Below are 15,754 nucleotides of genomic sequence, written 5' to 3'. Positions count from 1 at the left end.
GGCCTCCCAAAGTGCTGGGATTACAGGCTTGAGCCACCGCGCCCGGCCAAGGGAAAACTTAAAGAGGGTACTATTAATAATTATGCTGGGACAACAGACATAAACCAGGATGGTTCCAGCCAGAATCTTCAGGAAGGCTGGGACCACATAATCTTTTGTCTTCTTTTGCCCTGATTCTTAAAAGCCATACTCTGTGTCCTTCCTATGTAGCACATGCAGGAGGTCTCCTGGGAACTTCTTTGTCTACCTTTTCCTTCTCTCACCTGACTACCCAGATGTCCCCACAACCCTTGTACCTCCCCTCCTTGCCCAACAATGACAGACCATATCGAAGCCAAATTGGAGAGAGATGTATTTATACCAGTGGGGCTAAGGAGGAAGCAGTCCAGTGGGGACTGTGAGTGCTGTGCAGTGTTCTCTTGAGAGTCGTACAGTCCTGGGGTCAAGTCTCTCCCTAATCTTGGCCAGGGAAGCCTTGAGCCTTGATTTATCCTTCCCTTGGCTTTGGGCTTTGAGGAAGTTGGGAGTGGAGGGGATGATGCTTCTTTAGGTTTCTCTGTTCCAAGCCCCTCTGAATTTCTAATTGCAATCTGCCCTCACACAGAGTTGATGGGAAAGATTAGTCATAGATGTTGGTATGGGATTGAGCCTACAGCAAGAGGAAGAAGGGAACTCCAGTATACAGTACACAAAGGGAAAGGGCAGGAAAGATACCAAAGGCTTATGAAAACAAGGGAAGGAAAGAAAAGAGAAAAACGGTGGAAAATCAAGTCCCAGATTTGCTTGTTAGGAAGGATGAGGTAATTTTGTGCCTAGGAATGCACAATCCAAAGCTTGGTTTTCACCACTTCCATTTGTTCTCTAGAGCATCCTTCCAGGTGTTTCGCACCATCTAAAGCCAGCACACCAACCCTTCCCGTGAAGTGCCCACCTCAGGACTCATCCCCCTCCAGACCTTCCCGAATGCAGATATACACAAAGATGGAAGCTGGGCAGAGGCTGATGCCATCTTTGGACAGCAGGTGAATGTGGCGGTAACCTGGAAGGGGCAGGAGGACAGCATTAAGAAGACAGTCAGAGCTGGGGTATTGGCCAGGGGTCAAAGGGGGCTGGCTCACCTTGTTGCATGCAGCTCCAAGGCAGGGTGTACTGACCAATAAAGTCATTTCGGGATTTCCAGTCATAATCCATTACCACAAAACGCAGCATGGCAAGTTCAGGCACCAGCACCCGGAAACACAGTGTCTGCCCCCAGTATGGATTAAAACCTGAGTTGGTGGATAGAAGGAAATGAAGAAGACATTATGACAGTCTTCTTGACTGGGTTGCTTTTCTTGTATTCTCATTTAATCTAGATGGCAATCAGCATTTTATAGGTGAGGAAGAAGGCTCAGAGTAAGCAAGTAATTTGCCCAGGTCACTGGAGCTTTTAAGTAAAGAGCTAGGATTCTTTGTACTGTTCCACACTGCCTCCCATGTAGGGACATGCAATAACAGAGACTATACTTAATGGAAGGCAGACTAGAGGGAAAACTAATCATGCTCCTACCCCTACTTCCCCAGCACTGCCAGTTTCTCACCATTGTTCTCCACATAGCTGGTCTCCTGCCGTGCTGTGTCTAGACGGACACCAAAGATCTGCACTTTCACCAGTGGATCCACAATGGACCCCTCTTTGGTCTTGTTGAGTTTGGGGAGTTGCTGACCACTGATCACCTGTAACGAGGGCTCTGGAATCTCACGAGTTCCTGCTCAGCCCAGCCCCACCTGACCCTACTCCCAATCCCAGGGGAGGAGAAGCTTTTTGGTTTGCAGAACATCCTCCATGGGTAATATATTTTCTTCTAGTATTCTATCTGCAATTTACAATGCATCCAAGGGCCGGGTGCAGTGGCTCACACCTGTAATCCTAACACTTCGGGAGGCCAAGGTGGGTGGATCACTTGAAATCAGGAGACCAGCCTGGGCAACATGGTGAAACCCTATCTCTGCTAAAAATACAAAAATAAGCAAGGCATGGTGGCAGGCGCCTGTAGTCCCAACTACTCGGAAGGCTCAGATGGGAGAATCACTTGAACCGAGGAGGTGGAGGTTGCAGTCAGCCAAGATCATGCCACTGCACTCCGGCCTAGGCAGCAGAGCAAGACTCTGTCTCAGAAGAAAAAATAAATAAATAAAATAAAATGGATCCAGGTAGAAATTCAACAGTTTGAAAGTAGGCATGCTAATGACAGCAGCCTTTTTTTTTTTTTTTTTTTCAAAGAGACACGATGAGACTGTCGCCCAAGCTGGAATGCAGTGGGGCGGTCATCACTCACTACAACCTCTTAACTCCTGGGCTCAAGTGACCCTCCAGGCTTAGTCTCCTAAGTAGCCAGGACTATAGTCATGTGCCAGGCTAATTTTTAAATTTTTTGTAGAGATGGGGGTCTCACTGTTGTCCAGGCTGGTCTCAAACTCCTGGGCTCAAGCAATCCTCCTGCCTTGGCCTCCAAAGCGCTGAGATTACAGGTGTAAGCTGTTGCTCCCAATCAGCCTCTTTTATAGCACTTCCTGTGTACCAGGAGTTGTAAGAACTTCATATTAACAGCTATACTCCTTATAACCCTGTCAGGCAGGTGGTAGTGTTACCCCCATTTTGCAGGTGAGCAGACTGAGGTATGGAGAGGCTAAGGAACTTGCCCAGCATTACCCAATTAGGAAGTTGTGGTTTGAAGCTAGGCAGCTGGCTCCAAAAGCTAAAACTAGACAGTTAATATTCCTGTCAGGCCTAGCCACCTCTTCCCTCACTTCTATCCCAGTTATCTCAGTTTCTTCCCAACAGCTTATTTCCATTGTACCTGGATTAAGAGAGTCTGGGCCTTGAAAGGGCTGATGGGTCTCTCGGGGTGGAAGGAACTTTGGTTATCACGCAGGAAGTCTGGCTTCAGCACATAGCCACAGCCACCATTCTGGCGGAAATGCCCATCACAGATGTCCATTTCAAGCCCTGCAGTCTGCATATTCATGGCCACTGAGGGCCCCAGGAGAAAAGAAGAGCAAGATTCACCACGGAGGCCTTCCAGCCCCTCTTTCAGGGAGTTAAGAAGATAGGTATTGGGTGCACGGTACCTGCTGGTAATACCTCCACTGATAGCACTTCTCAGCCTAGTGATTTTCTTGAGCATTCCCCAACCCTACTGTCACTAGAGAACTTATTTCCCACCTGCTGCTCCTCCACTCCCTCTTCCCAGTTCCTGCTGCCGCCTCACCCATCTGGCAGCCTGCATTCCAGAGTTCCTGGGGGTTGTAGTTGGAAGAGTCTGTCCTCAGGCCGCTGGGATACACACGGCTTAACTGCCAAGTATTGTGCTGCACAAACTCATTGCCTGTAAAAGGGTATAGAGAGGGAGATGGAAAGTGGGGTGGAATCTCCCACTTCCCTAGTCCCAAGGACCCTGCCTACCCTTCACCCTTCTCTCCAGCATCTGAAGCTGGCTCCAGAAAGTTTCACTATGCCTCTCTATTCTGTTCCATCCAGACCATCTTCCCCAGCTTTCCTGCCCCTAGACCCTTGAGCCACTATTCATAACTCCTCTACCCATGCCTGTTCTGAGGAGTTTCTGAACTCCTTCATCCCTCCTTAGATACCTTGTCTTTTTTCTTGGGACTTACCTGCCAGTCCTTCGGGCCTGAACCTATCCATCCCACTTCCCTCCCCATCCCTCCATTTTGGTCCTGACCAGCCTCCTTGATGAGGCGCTTGGCCTTGGTTTCAGAGAAAGATGATATCTCATAGAAGTGGTAGTGCTTCTTTGAATGTGTGAAGCTGCGGAATGAGACAGACTTCAAGTAGATAACCAGGGAAGAGAGGGCTGGACACAAGATGGTCTTGGATTTCTGGAAAAGGTGGAAAAGAAGATGGAATTGAACCCTCAGCAGTCTGAGAGAGAAGAAGCTAATGGCCATCCAACCTAAACCTCTGCCCACTGCCTCCCCAGTGTATTCTCCCTCCTGCCTCACCTGCTGGGACAAGAGAAGGGACCCAGGCTTGGAAATAGGAGCCTGGGCCACAATCTGACAACAGATAGACGGACAAAACAGCGGACACGTCACAACCTGGGGGTGGGAATGGGAATAAAGGCGGTCTGCATGTACTGCTGGGATCAGTGTCGGCCTCTGGGCTTGTGTTTGCTCTATGTTACATCCTGGGTAAGAGGTTTTAAATTTATTATTATTTTTAAACAGGCATTATCCTCCCTCCCTCTCATTTAAAACAAAGGAACAATAATCTTTGGTCAAAATGTACATGAATCCAGACAGATATGTCAAGGTATGCAAATGGTCATGGAAGTCACACCTGGAAGGATGTGAGAGTCCCAGAGTTATATCTTTGGATTTGTCTCCTGAATTCCCATTTCCATCCCTGGACATGGCAGCAGGCTAGACACCACAGCCCCAGAAAGCACAGGATAAGCTAGGAGTCAGTCGGCTGAGTGAGCCACACAAATGCACAAGAGAGAGAAAGGCAGACTTCAAACCAGGATTTTGGAGGCCCCACCAATGGCATCCCTTCTCCCTGTGCCTCCCTTCCCCACAGGGAGATGGACCACTGTAGCATAGCCTTCTCAGAGCCTTCAGCCTCCCCACCTCAAAGCGCTCTCCTTCCTGCTCTGGCTACTGCTGGTCCTTCCTAAAACCCTTTCCAAGAAGCTTTCTCTGTGCCCACTTTGGTTGAGGTCACAGCAATCATTCCAGTAACCCCTACTTACCCAATATAATAATGTTACACATACAGACACACACATCCCCTCATCACTGGTTTTCAAGCTGGCCTTTAAGAAAACCAAGAAGTACAAAAATGTCTTAAGAGTCACTAGGGCACCCAGGAGAAACCCAAATGGGTGCTTCAACTAGGATGGTTCTGCATTTATCTATTTTGTATAAGATTTCATTAATAAAAAAAATTAAAAGATTGTGTGGCCCAAAGAAGTTGGAAAGCCACTGCAACATACCTATATAGGGCAGTATATAATATATGTTGATGCCATATATGCATTCTTAAATCTCCTTCATTGGGAGGAAGGGTCATTGGTCCTTGGCCCTGCACCTTGCACGGCTCCAGTCTTCACGAACAGGCCCTCAGCTTGTGCAAGTTGACTAAATACCAAAGCAGAAAGACCACTCCTGGCTTACCTTCTTTTTGTCCTTAATCTGAAGGTTCTGCTCCTGGGGCTCAGGCTCAGACTCAGTCTCAAACTGGGACTCCAGCGCCAATTCTGACTCATGCTCACCCTCCAGCCCAGGCTCTACTTCCTCTTCCTCATATTCCAGGTCTTCCTCAAGTGTTAACTTCTTCCCCTTCACCAGGATCTTCCTCCGAAGCTCCTAGGGGACAAAAATGAAGGGGCCTGTCTACTTGTCTGCTCTCGGGTACTCCTGGGAATCATGCCAGCCTCATTGTTCTCAAAGGCAGAGGAAGTGAGTGAGTGGTCGGAAGTTCCTGAGGGAAGAGATCAGCTGCTTGATACATACAATTGGAATTCCCATATTGTTAAGCAAACTTTTAATATCTCTATCTATATGGAAAATAATATATGTGGCCTCCTGCCACACATTTGACACAGTAAATACTCCTTATAGATTAGAGATTTACATGTCAATATAAAGAACATAAGAATACCATAAGAAAATAGGGAATCTTTTTTAATAATCTTTTTTTTCTTTTTTTTTTTTTTTTGACGGAGTCTCGCACTGTCGCCCGGGCTGGAGTGCAGTGGCACAATCTCAGCTCACTGCAACCTCCACCTCCCACGTTCAAGCGATTCTCCTGCCTCAGTCTCCCGAGTAGCTGGGATTACAGGCGCCCACCGCCATGCCCAGCTAACTTTTTGTATTTTTAGTAAAGATGGGTTTTCACTATGTTGGCCAGGCTGGACTCGAACACCTGACTTCATGATCCACCTGCCTCGGCCTCCCAAAGTGCTGGGATTAGAGGCGTGAGCCACTGCACCTGGCCTGAATAATCTTACTGTGGGAAAGCCTTTAGAAACATGACTTGAAAACTCAGGGCCAGGCGCAGTAGCTCAGGCCTGTAATTTGTGAGGCTGAGGAGAGTGGATCACGTGAGGTCAGGAAGTCGAGACCAGCCTGGCTAACATAGTGAACCCTCATCTCTACTAAAATACAAAAATTAGCCAGGTGTGGTGGTGCACGCCTGTAATCCCAGCTACTCAGGAGGCTGAGGCAGGAGAATCACTTGAAGCCAGGAGGCGGAGGTTGCAGTGAGCCGAGGTCACACCATTGCACTCCAGCCTAGGCAACAAGAGCGAAACTCTGTCTCAAAAAAAACAAAAAACAAAAAAAATCTGTCGATAGCTGCTTGTTATGGGAGAGGTTGGGATTATGATAGGAGGGGAGATTTCCCTTTATATGGTTTGTATAGTCCACAACAACTATGAACTACAAGGAAAAAAAATCAAGATAGTTCCACTGAGAAAAAAAAATGTAAATTGTTGATTTAAAACTTAGAGAACTATAAATAGAATTCTGTGTTCAATTAGATTTTAAGTTAAAATTGTCTCCAAGGACATTAAAGAGCAAGGTGGTCCATCCGAGGTTAGAAAAAAGGGAACAAAGAGGGGCATAGAGGAAGGAGCCCAGGTGGAGGAATCCGGAAGCCACAGCAGAGTCTGGGCTGGAGGAATAGTGTCCCTACCTCAGGTGAGGGCAGCTGAGTGGGCAGCACCCCATCCAAGGTGGTGCTCAGCAGCTGCTCCCCCAGGATCTCAGTCAGATGGCGGGCCATGGTCTGTTGCTGCTCCCAGCTGCAGTGGGTTTCCAGGGACAAGATGACTGGGTAGTCTGACGTCTGGTGGTGAGGGGAGGGAACAGTGGATTCAGAGTTCTAAAACACCGCAACCTACTTCTTCAAGTACCTGCTTCCTAGGCCTCCCTAGTTACTCACTCAAATGAGTATCCTGATCGCTAAACTCTTCCAACTCCGTTATAGGATTCAGTGAGATCTTGCTGGGTCTGAGGCCCATGCCTGGGACACTGCCCACAACTAAAGACACATTCACATCTTGGGATCCTAAATCTCATACCTGTGCCAAGTCTGACCCAGGCCCCTCTGGGACCTTTGAGTTTTCAGGCTCTGAGTGGGAAGGCCAGGCCACATTTCCTGGTTATGTGTTCATGTTGCACTCTCATGTTTTCATCCTCCAGATTCCCGTTGTTCTTCAGCCCTACTCACCACTATCTCTGTGTTTCCTATCCACTTCTTCCAGAAGGGTGATAGAACTTGTTAGAAGTAATAGTGTTTTGGTTTTTTTTGTTCTTTTTTTGAGATGGAGTTTCACTCTTGTTGCCCAGGTTGGAGTGCACTGGTGCGATCTCAGCTCACTGCAACCTCCGCCTCCTGGGTTCAAAGGATTCTCCTGCTTTAGCCCCCCAGGTAGCTGGGATTATAGGCATGTGCTACCATGCCCAGCTAATTTTCTATTTTTCTGTTTTTAACAGAGACAGGGTTTCTCCATGTTGGTCAGGTTAGTCTCAAACTCCCAACCTCAGGTGATCCACCCGCCTCGGCCTCCCAAAGTGCTGGCATTACAGGTGTGAGCCACCATGCCTGGCCTGAAGAAGTAATACTTTCTAACCATAAGTAATCACCTCCATAACTATGAATTATTAGTAACACGTCCAATACTTATTCATAATCAGCCGTTAGTATTTGCCTGATGCTTTACAGTTAAATCCTCTCTTGATGGAACTTCCCTTGCACTCCTCCACCCTCCCCAGACCCAGAGCCAGTCGCTCTTCCCTCAGACCTTCTGGCCTCACCAGTGTCCCCATTCTGGGGCTACTACCTGGAAGGCATACTGTGCTACTGTGGCCACGACATCTTTGAACAGGATGCGGGAGGTCAGGGTGTGTCCGTGGTAAACGACAGGTTCCCCACTAGGTCCATCCCATACATCCACCTCCACGCAGCGGCACCCCCGCTTCAGGGCCCTGAAAGAACCCCATCCCCCCAAGAGATAGGAGAGGTCAATATCAGATCTTCTACCTAGGGACTGTCTCCCCACTCTGGAGAGAACAGCGCTCACCAGCACTTACCCATCCAGACCCCTTCAAGCTACATCTGCATAGAGCCTTCTCCATCCATGGGGACACTGCTGCAAGCTCACGCTGATCTCCACCCATACTTCAGCCCACCTGACTCACAGTCCTTCCATAGCAATCTATCACACATTGCCTCATGATGCTTCTGGCGTTCTGGTTTTACTTATTTATTTATATTTACTTTTATTTTTTTGAGACAGGGTCTAAATCTGTCACCCAGACTAGAGTGCAGTGGTGCTACATGGCTCACTGCAGCCTTGACCTCTCAGGCTCGAGCGATCCTCCCACGTCAGCCTCCCGAGTAGCTGATACTATAGGCACACATCACCATGCCTGGCTAATTTTTGTATTTTTTGTAGAGACGGGCTCTCACTATGTTGCCCAGCCTGGTCTCGAACTCCTGGGCTCAAGTGATCTCCCCGCCTCGGTCTCCCAAAGTGCTGGAATTACAGGCATAAGCCATTGTGTCCAGCTGGTGTTCTGGCTTTATATCCCTATACAACACCCTGGTTATTCAAACTGTCAGTATATTTACACCTTAATTTCTCAGCTAGACTTCCTAAGGTGGAAACTATATGTTCCACTCATCCTTGTATCCCTTGAAGCTACTAGTTCAGTTGCTGGTAATACAAAGATATCTTGACTATTCAATCTAATCCATGATTAGTCACAATAAAATCAGCAACTGCTTATTAGCTATTGACATGTGGATTATCTCTTCACAACAACCCAGACAGAATAGGCACTGTTACCATCCCTGTTTCATAGATGGGGAGACTGAGGCATAGCGGTTAAATACTTAGCCCCAGAGTACCAAGTGAAAGAGTTAGAAATTATATCTGATTTATATTTATATATTATATCTGAAAGATATGAAAGATATAATTTCAGATGGTCTGACTCCAGAACCTATATCTATCTATCTATCTATATATATATATATATATATTTTTTTTTTTTTTTTTTGAGACGGAGTCTCGCTCTGTCACCCAAGGTGGAGTGCAGTGGCGCAATCTCGGCTCACTGCAAGCTCCACCTCCCGGGTTCACGCCATTCTCCTGCCTCAGCCTCCCGAGTAGCTGGAACTACAGGTGCCCGCCACCTGTAATTTTTTGTACTTTTTTTTGTAGAGACAGGGTTTCACTATGTTAGCCAGGATGGTCTCGATCTCCTGACCTCGTGATCCGCCCACCTCAGCCTCCCAAAGTGCTGGGATTACAGGCGTGAGCCACCACGCCCAGCCCAGAACCTATATTTTTAACTCCTATTCTCTATTGCCTTCCATTTAACAATCTGTTTATTTATTTGTTAAATATAAATCTGTGAGGGCCTCTGAGTTCCAGGAGAGTTTCATAGCTTGTGAAAGAGAAGTTCCATTTACCCATAGGGTTTCATTACCATTCTCCCACCAATCTTCAATATCTCTGCCAAGTGTCTCTGGTATCCAGGGCTCCTCAGCCCCTAAACCCCCACAACACTGTCCCAATCTGTTAGACACTGACAGCTCCCCTCACTTTTCTACACGGTCCCTCTCATGAGTTGGAACCCTTCTCTACCACCACTGCACCGTATATATCCCTCGACGCTGCTCTGGCCACAAAGCTGGTCCCCCACTAGGTAGGTGTTATGAGAGGAGCAGATGAAGTAGTGGTTCAGGGGTTGAGTCATATCCTGATAGATGGGGAGGCAGGCTGGGTTGAAGATGTCTCCATCCTTAGAGCAGAGGTAGCTGAGGAAGCCATCCATGCTCAGCACATGCCGCAGTTTGCCTGGAGTGTGGATAGGGGAACACTAGGTGAGAAGCTCTGAATGGGAGCATCCCAGCACACCTACAGACCATCCTTCCTCCCACTCCATCCAGAGTCCTGCCTTTCAGATGGCACCCATTCCCAGCCTTTAGATCCCAAACTTGCCCCACCTAGTGTGTATCATTTCAATCATTCCCACCCTCAAAGAATGTTAAAAGGAATCATTAAGATTATTCAAGTCCAGTGCTATCCAATAGAACTTCCTATAATGAGATAAATGTCTTTTTTTTTTTTTTTTTACTTTTTTTTGGTCTTTTTTTATGTTATAGTACTAATGAGAAAAAGTTTTATTCTGCAGTGTCATATATAGTAGCCTCTAGCCACATGTGGCTACTGAGCACTTGAAATATGGCTTGTGTAACTGAAGAACTAAATTTTCAATTTTATTAGATTTTAGTTAATTTGATTTTAAATAGCCAAATGGAGTTCACAGTTACTATAATGGACAACATCCAAAGGGCTAATTTTATAGATGGAGAAACTGAGGCCCAGAGAGAATCAAAGTCAAAGGCTTAGTGACATGGCCAAGCTACCTGTATTTTCTTCCTTGGGCTGTGTACCTGTGACTAACTATGGCCTGAGGATTTCTTCTTACTGTCCATGTTCCCATATGATGTTTTGAGGAGCATTTGTCAACCTCCCCTTAGACTACACTCCCATTGAGGAAAGGGCCCTGTTACTCCTTCCATAGCTCCCTCCAATCTCAGTATGGGCTTTATACAACAACAATAACAACAACAATAACAATGACTTAACAACTGTTAAGCACTCGCTCTATGCCCAGGGCATTCCATGCAGCATCTCACTCATGTTCTCACTAACATGATGAAGTAGATGTAATATAATCTGCCATGAGAGGTGAGGTAACTTGCTCCAGGTGTCATAATTAGTAAGTGTAGAAGCTGGGATTTGAACCCAGGCCGCCAGGTGTCAGAGCCATGCCCTGTACCACTGGGCTGTTCAGTCTCACTGAGAATAATGTTGCTACAAGGAGGCTCACCTGGAAGGTGGAACAACCTGACTCTCATGGCCAGCTTCCTTGCTCCAGGTTTCACAAGTCCTGGAGATTGTGAAGAAGGACAGGAAGTTGGGCAGGAAGTTTCCTTTTATTTTTTTGAGACAGAGTCTCACTCTGTCACCCAGGCTGGATGCAGTGGCACGATCACAACTCACTGCAGCCTTGACCTCCGGGGTCAAGCAATCCTCTCACCTCAGCCTCTCAAGTAGCTGGGACTACAGGAATGTGCCATCAGGCCTGGTTAATTTTTTTTTTTTTTTTTTTAGAGATGGGGTCTCACTATGTTGCCCAGGCTGGTCTTGAACTCCTGAACTCAAGCAGTCCTCCTGCCTCAGCCTCCTGTATTATAGGCATGAGCTACCACACCTGGTGCAAGTTTCATTCTTTTTGTTTGTTGGTTGGTTGGTTGGTTTTTGAGACGGAGTCTCGTGCTCTGTCACCCAGGTTGGAGTGCTATGGTTCAATTTCCACTCACTGCAACCTCCGCCTCCCAGGTTCAAGCGATTCTCCTGCCTCAGGCACCCAAGTAGCTCAAATTACAGGTGCCCACCACCATACCTGGCTAATTTTTATATTTTTAGTAGAGAAGGGGTTTCACCACGTTGCCCAGGCTGGTCTCAAACTCCTGACCTTAAGTGATCCGCCTGCCTCGGCCTCCCAAAGTGCTGGGATTACAGGCGTGAGCCATTGTGCCCAGTCAGAAAGTTTCATTCTTGACAGTAATAAATCACTCAGGTAAATTTACTGTTGTCAGATACTTTTCATGTGCATTATTTCATTTGGTCATCAATTATTTTACAAATGAGGAAACTGAGTTAGTTAGATTAAGTGACTTGCTCACAGTTACTCAGTTAATAAGAAGCACAGTGGAGACCTGAGCCCAGGTTTTTTGACTGATACTACTCTCTATAGCCAGATGTAGTATCTGATTGTCAAGTTCAAGGGAAGGAAACACCAAGAGGGGTGGGGGTCGAAAGTTGAAAGAAATGTAACTGATGTTTACTGGATTCTGCACAGGGAACAGAAGATCCTATTTATTTATTTATTTATTTATTTCTCTCTTTTTTTTTTCTTTTCTTTTCTTTTTTTTTTTTTGAGACAGAGTCTTGGTCTGTCGCCCAGGCTGGAGTGCAGTGGCATGATCTCAGCTCACTGCAACCTCTGCCTCCCAGGTTCAAGCGATTCTCCTGTCTCAACCTCCTGAGTAACTGGGATTACAGGCTCCTGCCACCATACCCAGCTAATTTTTTGTGTTTTTAGTGGAGACGGGGTTTCACCATGTAGGCCAGGCTGTTCTTGAACTCCTGACGTCAGGTGATCCTCCTGCTTCGGCCTCCCAAAGTGCTGGGATTCCAAATGTGAGCCACAGCACCTGGCCTAGAGATCCTATTTCTTAACCTTTCTTAACTCTCTTCACTTTCATTTTCTGAAATGATTGCTTTAGAACCTCCACTTTTTTTTTTTTTTTTTTTTTTTTTTTCTGAGACATAGTCTGCCTACGACACCCAGGCTGGAGTGCAGTGGTGTAATCTCGGCTTCTACAGCCTCCACCTACCAAGTTCAAGCGATTCTCATGCCTCAGCCTCCCAAGTAGCTGGAATTACAAGCGTGCACCACCACACCTGGCTAATTTTTGTATTTTCAGTAGACACAGAGTTTCACCATGTTGGCCAGGCTGGTCTCGAACTCCTGGCCTCAGGTTATCTGCTCGTCTTGGCCTCCCAAAGTGCTGGGATTACAGGCGTGAGCCACCGCACTCAGCCTACAACCTCTATTCTGAACACCCAAACAAATCTGAAATAATTGATTGTAATGTTTTCTGTGTGACTCTAAGTTTTATGAGGGCAGTGTCCTTGTCTGATCTAGGCACTAATATATCTCTGGTGCCTACCATAGGTCCTGACACATTATAGCAACTCAATAAGCATTCACTGAAGTAGTGAATGAATGAATGAATGAATAAATGAATAAAAGGGAGTAAGAGTTTAGACCCAGAATACCTGGATCACTTGTCGAGCTCTCGTCCATCCCAGCTCTTACCCTCATTCTCAAGAGAGGCACTGGCTAAGAGTCAGATGACCTGGGTTTGAATCTCAGTTCCTCTCTCATTATGTTGGCTTTGAGCAAGTCACTGAATCTTTCTAAACCTCAGTTTTCCTCTTTTATACAACTGACTTAATAGCAGGACCCATTTCAACAGATCATTGTATTAGAAAAGGTAGATGCCAGGCGCGGTGGCTCATGCCTATAATCCCAGCATTTTGGGAGGCTGAGGCAGGTGGATCACCTAAGGTTGGGAGTTCGAGACCAACCTGACCAACATGGTGAAACCCTATCCTCTACTAAAAATACAAAATTAGCCAGGTGTGGCGACACATGCCTTGTAATCCCAGCTACTTGGAAGGCTGAGGCAGGAAAATTGTTTGAACCCGGGAGGCAGAGGTTGTGGTGAACTGAGATCATGCCATTGCACTCCAGCCTGGGCAATAAGAGCAAAACTGTCTCAAAAAACAAAACAAAACAAAAAAAGAAAGAAAAGAAAAAGGAAAAGGTACATAGAGATATTAGAGCATTATGGGATATGTAATAAAAGACCAATAAAGATTACTGTTGACTTGCAAGGTTGTACTAAGAACTAAATGAAATGAGGAATGTGAAAGTTCCTTGTAAATTATTTATTATTAATGTAAATTTCTCACAATCTGAAGGGAATGGAGGGCAGGAAATGAGTCTACTGAAGAGGCAAGAGGAAGAAACTTTGAAGACCAAGAGGGTATATTTCAGCTGCACTCGTTAAAAGCTAAATAACTGGCCTCCTTATTCCCCCAGCCACGGGCTAACTGGCTTTCTGGCTCAGGGGCTTAGAGACTCAAGAACCACTTGAATTGAAGACAACTCAGGAAAGGGCAGAGAGCCAGCATTTAAAGGAATAGCAAACAGGAACCATGAAAGAAGAACCAGAGGAAAAGGAATCATATGCACTAGAGAAGAGACCAAAGAAAGAGGATCAAGGGTTTTCCGTTTCCAGTGAGAGCAAAGCTGGTATCAGAAAGAACTTCCTGAAAGTAAAGGAAACATGAGCATAATGGAGGAATGGGGAGCCATGGACTCTTCTTCCTCCTGAGAGATCTAGCACCTCAGAGGAAACCTCTGTCTTGTCTGAACAGGGAATGCCTGCCCTCCTTTGGGAGGAGTGGTTAAATGAGATGATTGGGTAGGGATCAGGATAGGGATAGACTCAACCTTCACTCAGGCAGATGGCTGCTTGTCTCTGGACCTTGTAATCATGCCCCTCTCTCCAACCCCTATGTCTGGTGCCTCTTCACCTGATTCATCTTACCACTGTCTGAAGGTTCATAGCGGTCAATGAGTTCCAGAGCAAGCTCGGAGGTGCAGTCTCTCTCCTTCTGCTCCTCTCGGAGGAAATCCAAAAATTCCAGCAGAGTCAGCTTCTGCCCATCAGCTGAAAAACTTTCAAATAGTTCTTGCACCTCAGCACGTTTAGTCAATGCCTTATAGAACTCTACAAATTCTTCTCCTTCCAGAGTCCCAGACTGGGACGTGTCTGCTGCCTGCAAGAGAGGGTTTAGGGGAGAGTGAATGAACCTTTTAATGGGAAATGTTATTATCTTTTTATTTTAATTTTAAAAAAATTTTTTAATGTTTGTGGGTACATAGGTGTATATATTTATACGGTAAATTAGATGTTTTGATATAAGCATGCAATGTGAAATAAGCACATCATGGAGAACAGGAAATGTTAATGACCTTGACTTGCACTGTAAAAGCAATTTTACAGACAGATAGATCCAAACATGCTTCCATAAAACTCCCATGGAACTCCTAACATTTAGTGTTTATAGAATAAATCACTTCAGTAGGTAAGAAGCAAAATTTTAGCCATACCATTTGCTACTAGAGAAAATTTTCAACTAGAAAGAATTAAATCTCCCAAAGGTCCCTAAAAGGTCAGAAGATCCCTCCTCCTATTTACTCACATTCCAGCTGGGGTTTTCCATTGTTCTAGGCACCTGTGAAATTCTGGCCATGGACAGAGAGGTCCTTGAGGTCCAACATAATAACATATTGTTATTTACCTTTCATAGAATTATGACTTTTCAATAAGACTGAAAGGCAAGAATCACCCCCTATACTTCCCATCAAGCCTAGAGCATTGAGCCTATCACTTAGGGCACATAGCAGAGATTTAACAATTGAGTGTTGTGAACTGGGGTCAGAGGACTTCTGGCCAAATGAAAATGTGGCCTTGTTGGCTGTTGGAAATCCTTCCCCGCAGACTCACCTGAAAAAGACTGAAAGCATATTCTTGGTCCATTTCCACATTCATTAGGTGCAATAACCGCTGAACTTCTTGGAAACTCATCTTACCATCCTGATTTTTGTCTCCACGTTGAAACCAGTCACTCAGCCATCCAGGTATGAGTCAAGGCAAAAGTACTAATGTGTCTGTTTGTGTGTGGAGTTGTGTGTGCACATTCATCCACTTACATCTCTCTCCTGTCTTTCCTGCCAGTCTCTCTCCCCGGTGCCAATCCATTCTCCACACAGCTTCTAGAATAATCTCTCTAGAGCACCAATCTGTCTTGTCACTGTATGGCCCAGGCACCTGCAGGGACCTCCCTGTTGCCTGCAGAAAGACATCTACATTCTGGCCAGACACAATGGCTCACTCCTGTAAACCCAGCACTTTGGAAGGCCAAGGTGGGTGGATCACATGAGGTCAGGAGTTTCGAGACCAGCCTGGCCAACATGGTGAACTCCCATCCCTACTAAAAATACAAAAAATTTATCTGGGTGTGGTGGC

The 15,754-nt window shown here is 46.1% G+C and overlaps 1 protein-coding gene across 1 annotated transcript; it reads right to left on the bottom strand.

Moving 5' to 3' along the window:
* Nucleotides 1-173: 173 nt before the first annotated feature.
* On the bottom strand, nucleotides 174-15,328 carry PLCD4 (phospholipase C delta 4). The gene is made up of 13 exons (XM_025404826.1): nucleotides 15,233-15,328; nucleotides 14,270-14,501; nucleotides 9,671-9,872; nucleotides 7,848-7,992; nucleotides 6,698-6,850; nucleotides 5,176-5,367; nucleotides 4,003-4,098; nucleotides 3,723-3,879; nucleotides 3,252-3,368; nucleotides 2,841-3,013; nucleotides 1,581-1,716; nucleotides 1,119-1,268; nucleotides 174-1,039 (listed from the first exon to the last, which is right to left on the bottom strand). Exons 1-13 carry the CDS (start codon nucleotides 15,311-15,313, stop codon nucleotides 933-935), a joined length of 1,941 nt encoding a protein of 646 aa, XP_025260611.1. The 5' UTR covers nucleotides 15,314-15,328; the 3' UTR covers nucleotides 174-932.
* Nucleotides 15,329-15,754: the final 426 nt, after the last annotated feature.

The sequence above is a fragment of the Theropithecus gelada genome, chromosome 12 (genome assembly GCF_003255815.1).
Source record: "Theropithecus gelada isolate Dixy chromosome 12, Tgel_1.0, whole genome shotgun sequence".
In the NCBI taxonomy this organism is placed as follows: Eukaryota; Metazoa; Chordata; class Mammalia; order Primates; family Cercopithecidae; genus Theropithecus; species Theropithecus gelada.
Note: the sequence above shows the minus strand (reverse complement) of the source record. Positions and strands in the feature narration are given on the sequence as shown.

Bases quoted from the DNA above. Each gene is read 5' to 3' on its own strand.
- PLCD4 (XM_025404826.1), bottom strand. From the start codon at position 15,313: ATGAGTTTCCAAGAAGTTCAGCGGTTATTGCACCTAATGAATGTGGAA. The intron at 7,993-9,670 runs GTGCAGTGGTGG...GGGTTCTTTCAG, and splicing joins AGCGTCGAGGGATATATACG to GGCCCTGAAGCGGGGGTGCC. The intron at 5,368-6,697 runs GTAGGGACACTA...TTTGTCCCCTAG, and splicing joins CTCAGCTGCCCTCACCTGAG to GAGCTTCGGAGGAAGATCCT.